Here is a 15,627-nt window from a genome sequence, read left to right on the forward strand (position 1 = left end):
TTTTTTCTTAAAAACTCTCGCTTCTCCTCCGAGCTTCCACCCTTTATTTTTGTTTTTAAATTAGAATCTTGAGGCAAATCAAGAAAACATTAAGTATAATAACAAAAAAAATGAACATATCAAAATAAAATCCGTGAGATAAACTTAAAAAAAGAACAACCCATATAGAAAACAAACTTTACAGATAAATATTCTTACAATAAATAAATTTAACTAATATGATAAATTTAGAACTAGTCATCCAAATATATAGGTGACATCTAAGAGGCTAACTAAATATTAGAATTAAAGTAGGCTCTTTTCAAAAGTTAAAAAATGAAGTAGAACAAAAATTATAGAAAGAAATAGAGCGCGTGTGTGACAATCGCCAGACATGAAAACAGACTGTTGAGGAGGGAATCGAAAGATGTGTAATGTAATCCAATTTGTCGTATCGCATCGCATTTAACTCCGGGTGTTTCGTTTGTATGGTCTCAAACTCAAATGGCTGCTTCTGCTTCTTCTTCTCTCCAGATAGGAATCTCCCCTTCCATTTCCTCCCACCATTTCTCCTCCGCCATGCCCAATGCTCTTCTTCCTCATCGCCTCTTCCTCCTCCCCCGCCGCTCTCCTTCTTCTCCCAGCCGCTCCACCGGCTTCTCCTCCTCTCGTTCTCCTCTTCTTATTCGCCCTCGCGCCTCCTCCTCCTCCTCCGACCTTCCTCCCTCTCCAGGTTTCTTCCTTTTTTTTTTTTTTTTTCCTTTTTCACTCCACTCTCTTTATCTCTCTTCATCTCTGTATTTCTTTTGTTTGTAAGTTGTGTGACTGTGTTTTCAAGTCGAGCTCAAGTTTCGTGCGCCTTATCTCGATTTTGACGATATTCGACATATGAATTTTAATTTTATGTTCATGTTTTCAAATGTGAAATCCTACGAGTTTTCCAGCTTTTGGATGTATTATATTATACTCAATGGCGCATGTGTTTATTAGATTATTTGTACAATGTGTTTATTTGTGCTCTACTTCTGTTTGTAAGTTCGTATTTTCATATTTCCGGTGTTGTGTGTTTCTTTTGTACTGTCTGCTGCTGTGGAAGCTTCTTGAGCATATCTTGTCTAAATTTTCTGTCATTTTGAAGAGAATCGAGTTAGGACTTATTTCTTTTTTCCTTTCTATTGCTCGAATTTGATATTGAAATTTTCTGATGTGAAGTCCGTGGTTTCCTCTTGTCCAACAGAAAGTATGTAGCACGATTTAGCATAGGAACGAAGGTGGCTTGAGTCCCTTCAACTTTATGTACTTTATGTTATATATATATAACTGAAATAATACCAATTTTAGAAGTTAGCCTGGTGGTAAAACTGTTCCCAGCCCCCTTCAAACATAGGTTCAAGCATACTACTTGCATTTTTTTCCAGATTATTTTTACTAGTCTATAAAGCCCCCGTAAATAAGATTTCTGGATCCGTTGCTGGTATGTAAGCTGATGTATGTAACTTAGTTGTTGAGTAGTTTGGATAGTTGTTCTTTTCTAGCTGAAATGAGTTGTTGTTCTAGACTTACCTGTGCTTGTTTATTTTATATATCTCAATGCCTGTACCGAAGGTGCCCGAAAGCTGACTCCAAGACACATAGATATCAAAATTATTTTATTCATACCAGCATTTGATTTAGCTTTCTCTTCGTAGTTGTAATGTAGACATTGTAGTTGCAATTTAGTTGGTTGACATATAAACTTAATAACTATCATACATATGATATTGCAATTCTACGTAATATTTTGGTTGGAATTGTTCTACTTTGCAAGGTTTTTCTTCAATCACTTTGCATAATATAATTACTCGATTGAAATAAGAGAGAAAAAAAAGATGTTGAGGAGTTGGAAGTTCGAATTCTGAGGTGTAATTGGCATAAGGTAGTGAGAGTGACCATGTGTTTCTTATAACAGGAGTTGAGAATCTGGTAATCATAGGTTCTGGTCCTGCTGGATATACTGCAGCCATATATGCAGCTCGTGCAAATTTAAAACCTGTAGTGTTTGAGGGTTTCCAAGCAGGTGGTGTTCCTGGAGGGCAGCTAATGACTACTACAGAAGTCGAGAATTTTCCTGGGTTTCCGGATGGAATTACTGGTCCAGATCTGATGGACAGGTAAAGTAATATGAAGTATGGGAAATACTTCGGTCCTCTTTGTCTTCTATCAAAATGGAAGAGACTTTGGGTATACCCATGGGTAGAGGTTTTATTGGTATAATTTTCATATTATATTTGATAGGATGCGGAAACAAGCAGAACGATGGGGAGCCGAATTATTTCAGGAAGATGTGGAGTCTATTGATTTAAAGAATAGACCGTTTACTGTGCAAAGTAGTGAACGCAAGGTGATGGATTATTTTCTATCAAAATGTATGAATAAACTCTGAATTCTTGACTTTCTCTTCAAGATGTTTTATGTTTATTTTATTTTGAATCATCAGCTCATTCTTTATCTATTACTTTTCCTCCACTTTTTCATATTGTTACCAAAGAATCAAAGAATAATTTCAACTTCAGTCTTTTTCCTGTTTGGATGCATTTCATTAATTATTTCATGTCATTAATCTGTGTTGGTGTTAAAAAAATGCACGGTGTTCCTTTTCTTTCTGATTTTCTTCTTTGGCTTTTCCTCCTTAAACATTTCAGGTTAAGTGCCATAGTGTAATATATGCAACAGGAGCAACAGCAAAACGACTTAGGTTACCTCGTGAAGATGAATTTTGGAGTAGGGGAATTAGTGCTTGTGCGATTTGTGATGGAGCATCACCCTTGTTTAAAGGGCAGGTACTTGCTGTTGTTGGAGGAGGTGATACAGCAACTGAGGAAGCCTTGTACCTGACTAAGTATGCTCGTCATGTTCATTTACTTGTACGGAAGGATCAACTTAGGGCTTCTAAAGCAATGCAAGATAGGTATGTCTATTAAATATTTTGGCAATGGATCATTTTTATTTTGTAGTAGTTGGTTAACGTGTACTTTTAGGGTAGGAATTTCTTATCTTTTGAGTTTCGACATTTTCTCTGCATGTCTGTCTTATTATAACGTGTCTCTGGAAAGAGAAAAACCAAAAGTGTTTAGAAATTATTATGGGGTTTCCTTGTGGCTACTACTCCATGCTAGTGGATTGTAGTTACTGGTCACTTCAAACTTTAAATTTTCAAAATAGCATAACCATTTCCTGTAGCCTGTGTAATGTTTCCTTTTAATAAATATTTATAGATGCTGCACATATTCAAGTTTGAATTACAAGTTCAATTCCCAAGTTTTCAAGTTTGTGTCTATTTGGTCTCTAAAGTTTAAAAAAATATTTAATAGGTCTTTGACTGTTCTTCAATTTTGTGTCTAATTAACGGATGTCCTATTTGAGACTTTCTAAAATAAATGGGCACGCTAATGAGAGGTATCAAGCTTATTAAGAGGAAATGGATCGACAATTACAAACCCTAGACATCAATCACAGGAGATTGCCTGTGCCCTCAACCTCTCACTCTCGAGAAGGTTTCTACCAAAGAACTCACTAACTGCTGCATTCCCTAAAACTCTCTATTTATACTCTTCCCTATTCTCATTTCTGGTGGTCCCCTCCCTCAACAACTTCTTTCCCCAAAACACCCTTACCTCTCCTATGATATTGATGCACAATTGGGGGCCTAATGGCTAGACACCAAATTTAAAATTTAGGATACTACGAGACAAAAATTCAATTTTATGTTTAAAAGATGAGTTAATTTTTAAAGATTTCAAGTAAGTCTGAGACTTATTAGTATTAAATTGGAAGTTCAGGGTATTAATAAATACTTTAAAGTTTAGAGAACTACTAGACAGAAAATTGAAAGTTTAGGGATCTATTAGATACTTTTTAAAGCTCATAGATCTATTTGATACAAGCTTAAAAGTTGAAAGTCTAAAGACCAAACTTGTAATTTTACTATAATTAAAAAACACGATGAAATATTCATAATTGAAGGATGATGGTGTGTTTAGTTATTTGTACAACTGGTTTGTATTGACTTGGTTTTTATTACTTCTATATGGCTTATTTGGTTATGAATGAGGATGGGTCAATTTGACATTTTTTTAGATTATCAAGTGTCTATGGAAACAATGTATCATGTACGTTAGAATGGGTGACTTTTTGAGCTATAGGAAGTCCTACGATTACACCTATTAAGTGATCTGATAAGCAAAGAGAAGAAAATCAAACTTTATTGGCCAACTCTGTGCAGAGTCTTTGGAGGATAGTGAAAATCTTGGAAACTCATTAGGTTGGGTACGTGTTAGAGTGTCTTTAAAACGTAACTTTTGATTCCTCTTCACAGTTCTATAACAATAATTTCATTGTTTTGTAGGCTCTTCTTTCTAATATAAATTAAACTCGTAATAGTCTCGCCTTGTACTTGGACTTACAAGTTACAGCCTTTTTTATTGACTCCCAACTGTCTCTAGGTTTACCAATAAACAATTTGTATGTGAGTTTTCAACTCCCTGAATGTTTGTTTAACAGGTTGATTATCGCGAATGTTTCAGAGTGTTCAACTGCCCAAATGTTACCTTGCACTTTAACACGGAGGCTGTGGACATTGTCAGCAATACAAAAGGGCAAATGTCTGGTGTTTTAGTTCGAAAAGCTGACACTGGGGAAGAATCTGTGCTTGAGGCAAAGGGTTTATTTTATGGAATAGGTCATCTGCCGAACAGCCAGTTACTGAAAGGCCAGGTTGAGCTTGATAGCTCTGGGTATGTGTTAGTGCAAGATGGTACTGCAAAAACTTCTGTGGAAGGTGTATTTGCAGCTGGAGATGTGCAGGTATTCTCCTCCTGGAAGTGCATTCTTGATTTTATTGCTATTGCTTATACAAGGGTTCTTTAAGACTCTTGTTTGTGTCAGAATTGTCTCCAGAGGCATATGGGTATATTTGATGTTTTGTAGTACCCAATGGCAGTTTTTGATAGAACAAAAATTGAGGAAGTTTCTTTTTTGAAAATGAAAGAGACTTTTCACCGATATGGTGAAAATAGTTTAATGCTCAAAGATACACAAGGATAAAACTTAAAAATAAAGAAAAAGAGTACATAATTAAACTGGAAAAAAAAAAAAACGCTCCAACTTGAACAAATATCTTAAATAGAATAATTAATCAGCAAAAGACTTGGATATAGAACACCAGGAAGAGTCAAGAAGACTGGTTAAACCCAAACAACCAAACCAAGAAAATGCCGATTAATTTAAACATGAAATTGAAAGTAAAAACATATATATCTGCAAAAACAAATATAGTTTACATGGAAATCGTAGTAAAAATTCAATTTATTTTGGAAGAGGAAGAACTATTCATTGAAGGTTGAGAGGAAAGAATACAAGTTGATAATCAATTTAACCTTTTCATAAAATAGAGTTGATTATTTTAGTTTTAAGATCCACATATAACTCTTGCTTTCATAGACAATGTGAACTTTCTGTTCTTTCTGTTCAATTAATCATTTATGCAATTAAATCAATATGGCTTAGCTTGTGACATGGATTTTGAGAAGAATGAACGTGTCACTTTTATTGAGTTTCCAGGGAAACTCAAAACTTCTCCAGGTAGTAGATTTGCATGCTCTTGGAATAAATATATTAGTTTCAGGATCACTTCGTCTTAATGTATTGTGGTGTGCATTAGCTTTTGATGTTTGAAAATCAACTAAAGAGGTAAGGATAACATTTCTTGGAGAACTGTGTCAGCAACTTGAGCATTTTCATATTGTCTCTTGTTCGGAAAAAAAAAAAAAAAAAAAGGGAAAATTGAGCATGTTCATATAGTGTTAGTCATGATGTGAGATAGTGGCACAAAAACTGTTTTCTAGTTAAGTTCATCGAATTTCAATCGATCTTTTTTCTTTGAAAAATGAGATTCACACTTACTTGTATCTGTCTTTTGACTTTGTTTCTATGTAACTTCTCAGGATCATGAGTGGAGGCAAGCTATAACTGCTGCTGGTTCAGGATGCGTAGCTGCTTTATCAGTTGAACGCTATCTTGTGAACGAGAATCTTCTTATTGAGTTCCACCAGGTATTGAAACCTTTTGAAGTGGCTTGGTTGGTCGATTTCTTCTCAAACCTTTTTGACCTTTGAGTGACTTAACATGTGACGAAGTTTTGTTCTTGTGCATATTGGGGAAGGCATTCTGTTCTGCAGGTTTATCACAAATAGCTATTGACACTATTCCACTGACATGATCCTCCATGTATTGGCTTTTGCAGCCACTAACTGAAGAGGTTCAGAAGAAGGAACCAACGGACAGAGACGTTCAAGAAGGTTTTGACATCACTCTTACAAAGCATAAAGGACAGGTATGCATTTTTTTATCTCCTGTTTTGGCAATTATGTTTCAAATCTTTTGATATATAACATTTTATTCTTCTACGGTTGAGGCTTTCAATGTGTTATTTGTCATTAACTCAGAATTTTTAATCTCTTTTACGTCCTGTTTTAACAGTATGCTCTTCGGAAACTATACCATGAAAGCCCCAGGCTTATATGTGTACTATACACATCACCAACGTGTGGCCCATGTAGGACTCTGAAGCCAATTCTCAGCAAGGTAGAAAATGCCCAACTGCTCATTGTCTGAGTGTAGGATCAATCCATCCAGCCCACATTATTATTTGAGTGACTGCTATAGGAAATAATTTTTTCATTTTTGTGCTATAGGATAAATTCAAATGCATATCATGTTCTGATTGTCATAAATTAATCTTCTACATAATTTCACCATTTCATGTTTTAAGATAAATTGAGGATCTTCACAACTAAATTTTGTTGGATTTGTGGATCTCGCATGAGATTGGTCAAGGTGGGCATAAGCGAGTATTCATACTTTTAGAGGTTAGAGAAAAAAGGAGAAAGAAGCTTGTATTGTAGGTAGAAACATTCCCATAAAGTTGAAGAAGCTTGTATCATAAATCTTCTTCATTGAACAGTATCTGGCTATGTAGCTCAAATAACGGCTGTTAAACTGAGAAAAGCTACCAATTGGTTCGGGTGGGTTAGTGTAGTTTTAAAAATTTGTGACTTTAAGAACGTAGGTTCATTCATTTTTTTTTTTTTTTTTTGGTATTTCTTACAGCAATCAGCAATAAGTTGAATGAGTATCCCCATTTAATTAAAAGAGCTGTCTCTAACTGAAATAAACAAAAGAGATCTGTTATGATTTTACATGTGTAGCAGTAGCATCTATTGATGTTTTTTTTTTCTTTTTCCTTTTCTTTTTATTTCTATTTTTGTGTCTAATCGATCAATGAGCCTTTTGCAAACAATGATCTTCATTCTAGTTCATGTACTGGTATAATGACCTAAATTTGCAATTAAAGTGAAAAGTTGGTGACTGGGTACCTCTCAAGTAAAATTTGAAGACCAGACAGCTACTGCATTTGATACTTTCCAATTTTCTGGAAAATGATATGGTTAATTCTGAAAGACTAGTTGCTGTAGTATAATGAGGGTTTGAGAGAGTGTGTAGTTGATAAAGTTTGCACATGTAGAGAGAATGAGCAGTTGATAAACTGCTGATTATTTGTTTCGACATGCTTGGCAATAAAATTTATGGTTCTATATTGGAGAGATTTCTTGTAATCACCTATAAAAGAGTGGGTTTTCCCTGTTTCATTCATTCAATGAAATCGTTCTTTATTCTAAAAAAGACAATAAATTGCACTGATATCTGTTTTATTATTCTGAGGATGTTCATGGCAAATTATTGATGCTTGGTAGCCTTCCTCACGAATGTGATCTTCCAGGTGATAGATGAATTTGATCAAAGTGTGCATTTTGTTGAAATTGATATTGAGGAAGACCAAGAAATAGCAGAAGCAGCTGGGATTATGGGTACTCCATGCGTGCAGTTCTTCAAAAATAAGGAGATGATCAGGTCTGTTATGAATATATATAATACATATATGTTAATTATATACATATGCATGTACACACAAACAGATTTATATGCATGTATATATACATATCATATCTGATGCATAAATGGTGCCATTATATGATGAACTCCACATGTGGATTCACATTGCCTTTCTCTTGACCATTTTTTTAATGTAGAATGAGATCATGTTGGTGGTCACTTTTAGATTTTACTGCCCTATAAAATTTACTGTTCACACTCGTTTATGCCCTTTTATCGTATCTTTTCACTGAATATATACTTCATCATTTATTCATCCTCTAGATGTGAGGCATCTGTGCTCCTTTTACATTTTTCTTTTCTTCTTTTTCTTTCTTACTTTGTCCTCCAGTTTTCACTTCTTGAATATGACATCTGAGACTTAGTTTAGGTTTTTTTTTATTATTATTTTTAATATTAAAAAAATATATTGAACTTTTCATTAAGAAAATGACATCTTTATTCTTTAGGAAGCAGGGTCGTGCACTATTCTGTGGGTGTTGTGGTGAGAGAAATAAAAGAGTATTTAGAGATTTGGAGATGGACCCTAGTGACCGTGAAGTTTTATGTCTCCGTTTGGACTTGGATTTCAAAGTCTCTCGTGACTATTCGTTAGGATATATCTTAGTTAGCTCAGCTGAACCCTGTTTCTTTGAGGGTCCTTTTAGTATGCTTGTGTTCTTTCATTTTCTCTCGGTGAAAGTTGGGTTTTTTAGCAAAAAGAAGAAAATAAAAGCAACTGAACATCAGAAACTTCTGAAAATAGGGTTAGAGAAAGTACCCAAGAAGAGAACAACTCAAAAGAAACAATAAAACTCCCCCCCATTCAAGTCTTGGATGGAATAACCCTTTAACTTCTGGATAATGAGTATCGTGATGGAGATATTAGCTGGGCTGAATCAAAACACTCAAAACCTCAGCGTGATGAATTTGCTTAGTTCTAAAAACATATTTGAAAGTAGATTGTGAATAAAAAAATTTTGTTTGGTAAACAGTAACACTAATTCTTTAGTTTTTTGTTTTTTGTTTCTAAATGTAAAATACTACTTAACAATTTAAACTAGAAAAAGTGTATGTCTGTGTGTATGTATAGATGTTTGACAACATATAAACTTCTCAGTGGTATTATGAAAAGATATAAAACTGTTCAAAAGGAAAGAGACCCTGGAAGTGGAGTTAAAAAATGTTGGATGATCCAATATTAAATTTACCTTCACCCCTAAGTTTAAGTTTTTGGTGGATTGGTGATTTAAGATAGTATCAGGAACTTGAACACAGGACCAACCACTTACTCTGGTATCATTTTAAATCACCGGTTAACCCAAAAGCTTAATCTGATAGGTGAAGGTAAGCTCAAGTAACAAAAGAAATAAGGGAAAATGAAATCATCACAAATTATTAAAACCAAAAAGATAAGTGTTAAAATTTTCTCTTTTGCTTTTGCTAAAACGCAAATTATTTTTTTTTTAACAAGAGTGAAAATATCAAAGAAATTATGAGGAGGCAAGTATAATGTTTAAAAGCAAATTCCATATCGAACATAGTACATGATTTGAAAATCTTAGGCTGTAAGGATTCAAGGACTTTATTACAAAAATAGCGATAACTTCTTTACAATTATATGACTTGTAGATATTTAATTATCACATAGTGGTCTAGCTCTAACCGATGTTCCGTTTTAATGGTTGGTTATGTAGGAATATTCCTGGAGTCAAAATGAAGAGCGAGTACAGAGAATTTATCGAGTCAAACAAATGAGGTTATTAAGTTCATTGCCCTTCTTCTTCTGCCTTCAATTTTGTTTCATTTGTATTAATTAATAAGCCAAGTGGAAAAAAAATTTCTTTTAGAATATTTCATGTCCTGTAACATTCAAATTTTACACTGTAGATTTTAGATACAGAGTTGAAAAAAGGGCAACCAAAAAAAAAAAAAAAAAAAAAAGAAGAAAAAAAAAGAACTCTCTTCATGTGCAGATACAGGCATTCATTGGAGGGGATGACTTTGTGACTGATATGTTTCATCCTCATATTCCTTTTGATTGTAGATTTTGGATGAATAAGGTTCGATTCCTTCAATTATACATGAGAAATTCATTCTTCTATTTGGCTCTTGATCATTAAAGTTAAACCTGTTAAAATATAATGCTCATTCACATGCATAAACATTGTTGTAGAATACATAAAAGGTGTTACGTATAAGCTTTTTTGGTATTGTTTAGTTTATTGTAGGTTTAAATATTACTTTGCTCCCTATTATTGTAGTTCTGGTTTATCTTTTACTCGCATAGTTTTGGTTTATCGTAGGTTTAAATGTTTACCTTGATTTGTATATTTTCAACTTTGATTCATTTTAGTCCTTGAACTTTTAAAGATTGATTTTTTCTAATTTTTTAAAAATAAAAATGAAAGGACGAAAATGATTTGAAACCAAAAGTACAGCCACCAAAGTGGTATTTAAATCTTTATTCAACTAATAGCTGTCTGCTTAATGCAATCCTTTACTCATCAAGCTTTCGGTCTTGTTTCGCTGGATTTGGGGCTCATTCTTGTTATTTTGCCTCTTTTATAGGCTTTGTTTCTGTGTTTGTATATTCCTGAGAAAGTTTTGTCATTCATTTTAAGTGTTGAATTGCAGGCTTAACTTTCATATTCGTGTAGTTTTATGCATTTTTAGTTGTGTATTTTATAGGTTCTTGATTGATTTAATATGTTTTAAACTTCAGACACACATACACATACAAGGTTGTATTACACAAAGAGTTTTAACTCATGTAACCTAAATATATAGGTTAAATTATATAAAAAGTTTAAAATAACAATTTTTTACATAAAAGAGAATGGACTTCTATTTTATACAAAAGTTAAGTCTAGATGGCTATTATAATCTCGCTAATTTTAGTTGTTTTTTAAATTTTATTTTAAAAAATAAGAAATTCGTAATGACACAAATATAAGAAAAAAATGAAAATAATTTTGTTATTTAGTTAATTTTAAATTTGATTGAGCATTCTATAGGGATCTTTTAAAAAATATAACAAAGCAGCAAAATATTTATGCTGTATATAATAATTTTAAAAACGAAAAAAGTCTATAGGCTCATAATGGAAAATATAAGAAGTGAACTATCAATCATGTACATAATATATTTGGTATATGATCGTTTATATTTGGTTATTGTTTGGTACAAGATTGTTAGTTAAATCTAAATGATTTATTTTTTTTTAACTATATCGTCTAATTTGGTTACACAATCGTTTAGATTTTTTGTTTGGATTTGGCTACACAATCGCTTAGGATCATTTAGATTTGGAGTCAAATTTAAACGGTTTGTTTTAAAAATTTGGTACATGATTGTTTAGATTCGACTGAACGTAATTTTTTGTATTTTTTTGGTACATGATCGTTTAGATTTGTTTACAAGATTGTTTATTTTTTTAAGATTTTTTTGTACACAATCATTTAGATTTGGTTAAATTTTTTTTAATTCTTTTGGTATACGATCGTTTATTTTTTTTACACGATCGTTTAGATTTTGTTATTTCAATTTAAACGATTTTTTTAACATTCTTTATACACGATTTTTCTATTTTGTACTCATTTTAGTTTGGAGCATTTAATGTGAAATAATACACATTTTTTTTAATTGTATGAGATTCAATTTATTTAATGTGAAACAATACATATTATTTTTCTTGTAAATATTTGGTTTATTTTTTTCATATAAATTCCATTTGTTTTTATTTTTTGTTGTCATTGTTATATACTTTTTTACATGATTTTTTCCTCTTTTTTCTCGTCGGTATGTTTTTCTGTTACTCGAGTTTTGTACTAATTTAAGTACGTTTTTACCATTTTTGTTTTCTTATTCTACCAATTCTATAGTTTTTCAAAAATATACAATAGTTTTTTTTTTTGGTGTTGAGAAACATATTAAAAAAAGGAAAATATATCTGTATATAAGATGATATACTATAAAATTGTTATATCGTGCACTTATTTTGTTTAGTTAATAATTTCAAATATATACCATGTTTATATCAAATATAATTATAATAATTATATATTTTTAGCAAGTTACATAATAGTAAAATATATATTTTACGTACTTTCTCATATATACAAATAGATATTAATTATTTTGCATGTATATATATCATATTATACAATAAACAACTGTAATAATGTTATATATAAAACTTGGTATATTTTGAAGACCCAATTAATCTGATCCAATAATATATGATGTAATAAAACTAGTTGTTAATGATCATAAGATATTTGTTTTGAATATATCACTACAAGAAATCTGGCCTTTAATGTCGGTTTAAAACCGACATTAAAGGCCTTTAATGTCACTTGGCGACCGACATCTTTGCGAGCGTTATTAAAGGGCTTTAATGTCGGTTGGGCTTTCATGTCGGTTTATAACCGACATTAAAGACATCTTTAATGTCGGTTATAGGCCTTCAATGTCGGTTATAAACCGACATCTTTGAAGGTGTTATTGAAGGCCTTTAATGTCGGTTCATCTTTAATGTCGGTGGATAACCGACATTAAATATGTCTTTAATGTCGTTTATGATACATCTTTAATGTCGTTTTTCCACCGACATTAAAGATGTCTTTAATTTTTTTAACCGACATTAAAGTTGTCTTTAATGTCGTTTTGAAACCGACATTAACGATGTCTTTAATGTCGTTTTTTCAAATTTATTTTTATTAAATCCTTGCATTATTGTCCATTTTGTATGACACCAAATAGTTAAAAATGAAATCTTTTACTTGTACATATACAAAATGAAATCTTAATAATGTGTACATTTATATACAACATGGATCCAAACACAGAAATTATGAAGCTTAATTATTACACTGATCATCCTTTGAAAAAAAAAAAAAAGAAAAAGAATATATTGAGAGAGCAATAACTAAAACTGCAACTAATAGCAAACTAGAACGCTTCTCAAATGACTAACTTCAAGATCTTGTCACAAAGATGAGGGTCTGGCTAATTTTACTCACTTGCAACCATTTCTTCTATTGCAGTCATTTGTTTAGTGATAACTCCCTGTAAAAGACATCAAAACAGAAAAACCTTGTAATCCAAAACTGAAGAAACAAAACACAGAAAGGGAAAAGGAAACAAACAACACAAATGAAGCAAGATTCAGATCATGTAAGGAAAACAATTGAACTTCATCGACTTCTTAATGGCGTAACAAGTATTCTTACATTGTACTTCAGGATATAAAATGATGTATCACTGGCTATTGCCACCAAATCACCACTATCAGCCCAATAAAGGTTCTGAAAATAGTCAATTAATCGTAAAAAAAATTAGAACCATATTGTAAAAGAAATGGAAAACCAGCTAACAACTGCAAAATGTACCAACCTTCACATTTACATCAATACGGCGGATCAGTCTGCTCTCTGCTCAATCATAGAAACATATAAAATCATTGGTACACATGGCTAACAGAGTTCCTCCATAGATGTGCTCGGCTAACAATGGAACAACATAAAATAATGATAGTTCCTTACTTTTCATGGATGTACAGACCACCTAAGTAGAACATAAGTTAGTAAATAGAAAATATAGGAAGAATCCACTAATAAATACATGATTCAACATCAGCTTTAGCATAAACAATATGCACATTCATGGGGGTTCAAAGTAGAAACAATGAAGTTGCATTACAACACAGTTAAATAAAAGATACCCCACATTATAGGAATGTTTACATTAGCATATGATTCCAACACATTACAAGTAAGTCATTGTCCATACTGCAGCAGGCCCTAAGTTGCAAAAAAAAAAAAAAAAACCATACAAGATGCTCAGAACTTTATAGGTAAGTTCTATATTTTAGAATTCAGAATATATTAGAATAACAACCAATATTTAGAATATTCATTGAACTACCATAGCCATGTATTGAGTAAAAATTGTATTCACATAATTACAAGGAAATGAATTGAGCAAGAACCTCATCTTGGTTGGCAGGATTCCACCGTACAAAGTCGAGCTGTTCATTTAGGGAAAGGTGCAGTAATTGTTTGTTCTCATCTTCACTCAAGCCTATTAATAGAAGGAAGGTACTTTAGCAATCAAAATACTCAAATGTTCTCTGTTTAGAGATATATATGTACTGTGTAAAAACATGCATACTATTTTTCCTATGAAGCATAGAACAAAAAGAAAAGAAACGTAGACAAACTAACTGAAGAACAGAACATGAAGTACAATAGTCACCTGTTTCAATAGTCTGCAAATAAAGACTCTCAAAGTCGTGTACTGTTAGACAACCTGTTTTTGTTGCTGAAACCAACTATATTCCCTCAAGACCTTTTTCAATCAGGAATACTTTGATGACAAGTGTGGGATCTCGTTGGAATGTTGTAGAGCAAAAGAAAATAAGCTACAGCTGCCTCTCATTATAGTGTCCAAATTAGCCATTTAACGGTTTCTTTTGTTGCTTTTGCTCTAAACTCGTTCAAGGCCATAATTTAATGTATTTTCAAGCCTGTAAATCAGAAATAATTACAACTAGTGGAAATGCCAATGAAGCAGACAGAATTCCACAAAATATAGATACAAAAAGTAACAAAATATATTAACGAAAAGCAACTGACAGCCCATAACAGACCAAGTCGTCTGTCTCAAAAAGAAAAACAAGCAGACCTGCGTAGTGGCAGGTGCTGTTTTGGATTCTTCCTTTGCGGATTTATTCATCTCACTGCCACCCATGATTCTATATCAAGTAGATGCCACCTTCCAATAAAAGTTCAAAACATCCTACATTAAGAAGAAATACATCATATCAGTTGTTTTTATCCCTCACTTCACACTAACCAAACTATTGAAGTCTTACTTTCCTTTGATGCATGAAAGTATGATAATTCTTTACATCGGAATATTATATTTAAGCTCCTCCACCATATCCTCAAAATTTCTACTCAAATTGAATCATACATTAAAAAAAATCTGGAAAAATTTCCCACAAACCGTCATAGCAAATGAGCACAAGACTGCTTCCTCAGTAAAATTAACATTTGATTTTAAAAAAGCGAAGGTGGGTGGAACACGTCTGGAATCCTTACTAGAGAAAGATACAGATAAGCCAAATGGCCGGAATAAAATGGCAAAATGAATGAAGCAAAACTACATTTTTTTTCTATCAAGTAGTTTTGGCTGGATGGAATTAGACAAAGACCCAAAAGTAAATTGGTAGGTAGAAGATAGAATCCCACGTAGATTCACTCCAGAGGTAAAAGGATCAGTTGCATTTCAAGGGATATGTTAACTTTTATTGTTGCATTAACGAAACTCGGTGGGAAATTTCCTTTGATTGATTCCTGTAAATCAAAACAAATAAAAACAATTACAAAACCAAAATGTTCAATTCCTAGAATTTGTGCATACATGACACAAATAAACATGATTACAAGCGATAAAGTAAAACAAACATCACAAATTCATTGCAAGTAGGCATGAAAGTTCAATTACAAAACACAACAATTTGTTTCTACTACTGCCAGCAACTTTAACACCAAATCTGCTATTGCCACCAAATCACCACTATCAGCCCAATAAATAATGATAGTTCTTTAAAGAAGCACAATAGTTGTTTGAAATTCAAACACATTAAATAGTTTTTATAAAAAAAAATAGACT

At 32.4% G+C, this 15,627-nt stretch overlaps 1 protein-coding gene across 1 annotated transcript; it reads left to right on the forward strand.

The window, feature by feature from the left end:
• Positions 1 to 426: 426 nt before the first annotated feature.
• On the forward strand, positions 427 to 10,051 carry LOC103499511 (thioredoxin reductase NTRC). The gene is made up of 10 exons (XM_008462533.3): positions 427 to 712; positions 1,928 to 2,129; positions 2,254 to 2,359; positions 2,661 to 2,926; positions 4,542 to 4,821; positions 5,961 to 6,068; positions 6,260 to 6,349; positions 6,496 to 6,600; positions 7,796 to 7,926; positions 9,645 to 10,051. The coding sequence occupies exons 1-10, from the start codon at positions 484 to 486 to the stop codon at positions 9,703 to 9,705; spliced, it is 1,578 nt and encodes a 525-aa protein (XP_008460755.1). The 5' UTR covers positions 427 to 483; the 3' UTR covers positions 9,706 to 10,051.
• The last annotated feature ends 5,576 nt before the right edge of the window (positions 10,052 to 15,627 follow it).

This window comes from Cucumis melo, chromosome 8 (assembly GCF_025177605.1).
Source record: "Cucumis melo cultivar AY chromosome 8, USDA_Cmelo_AY_1.0, whole genome shotgun sequence".
Classification (NCBI taxonomy): domain Eukaryota; kingdom Viridiplantae; phylum Streptophyta; class Magnoliopsida; order Cucurbitales; family Cucurbitaceae; genus Cucumis; species Cucumis melo.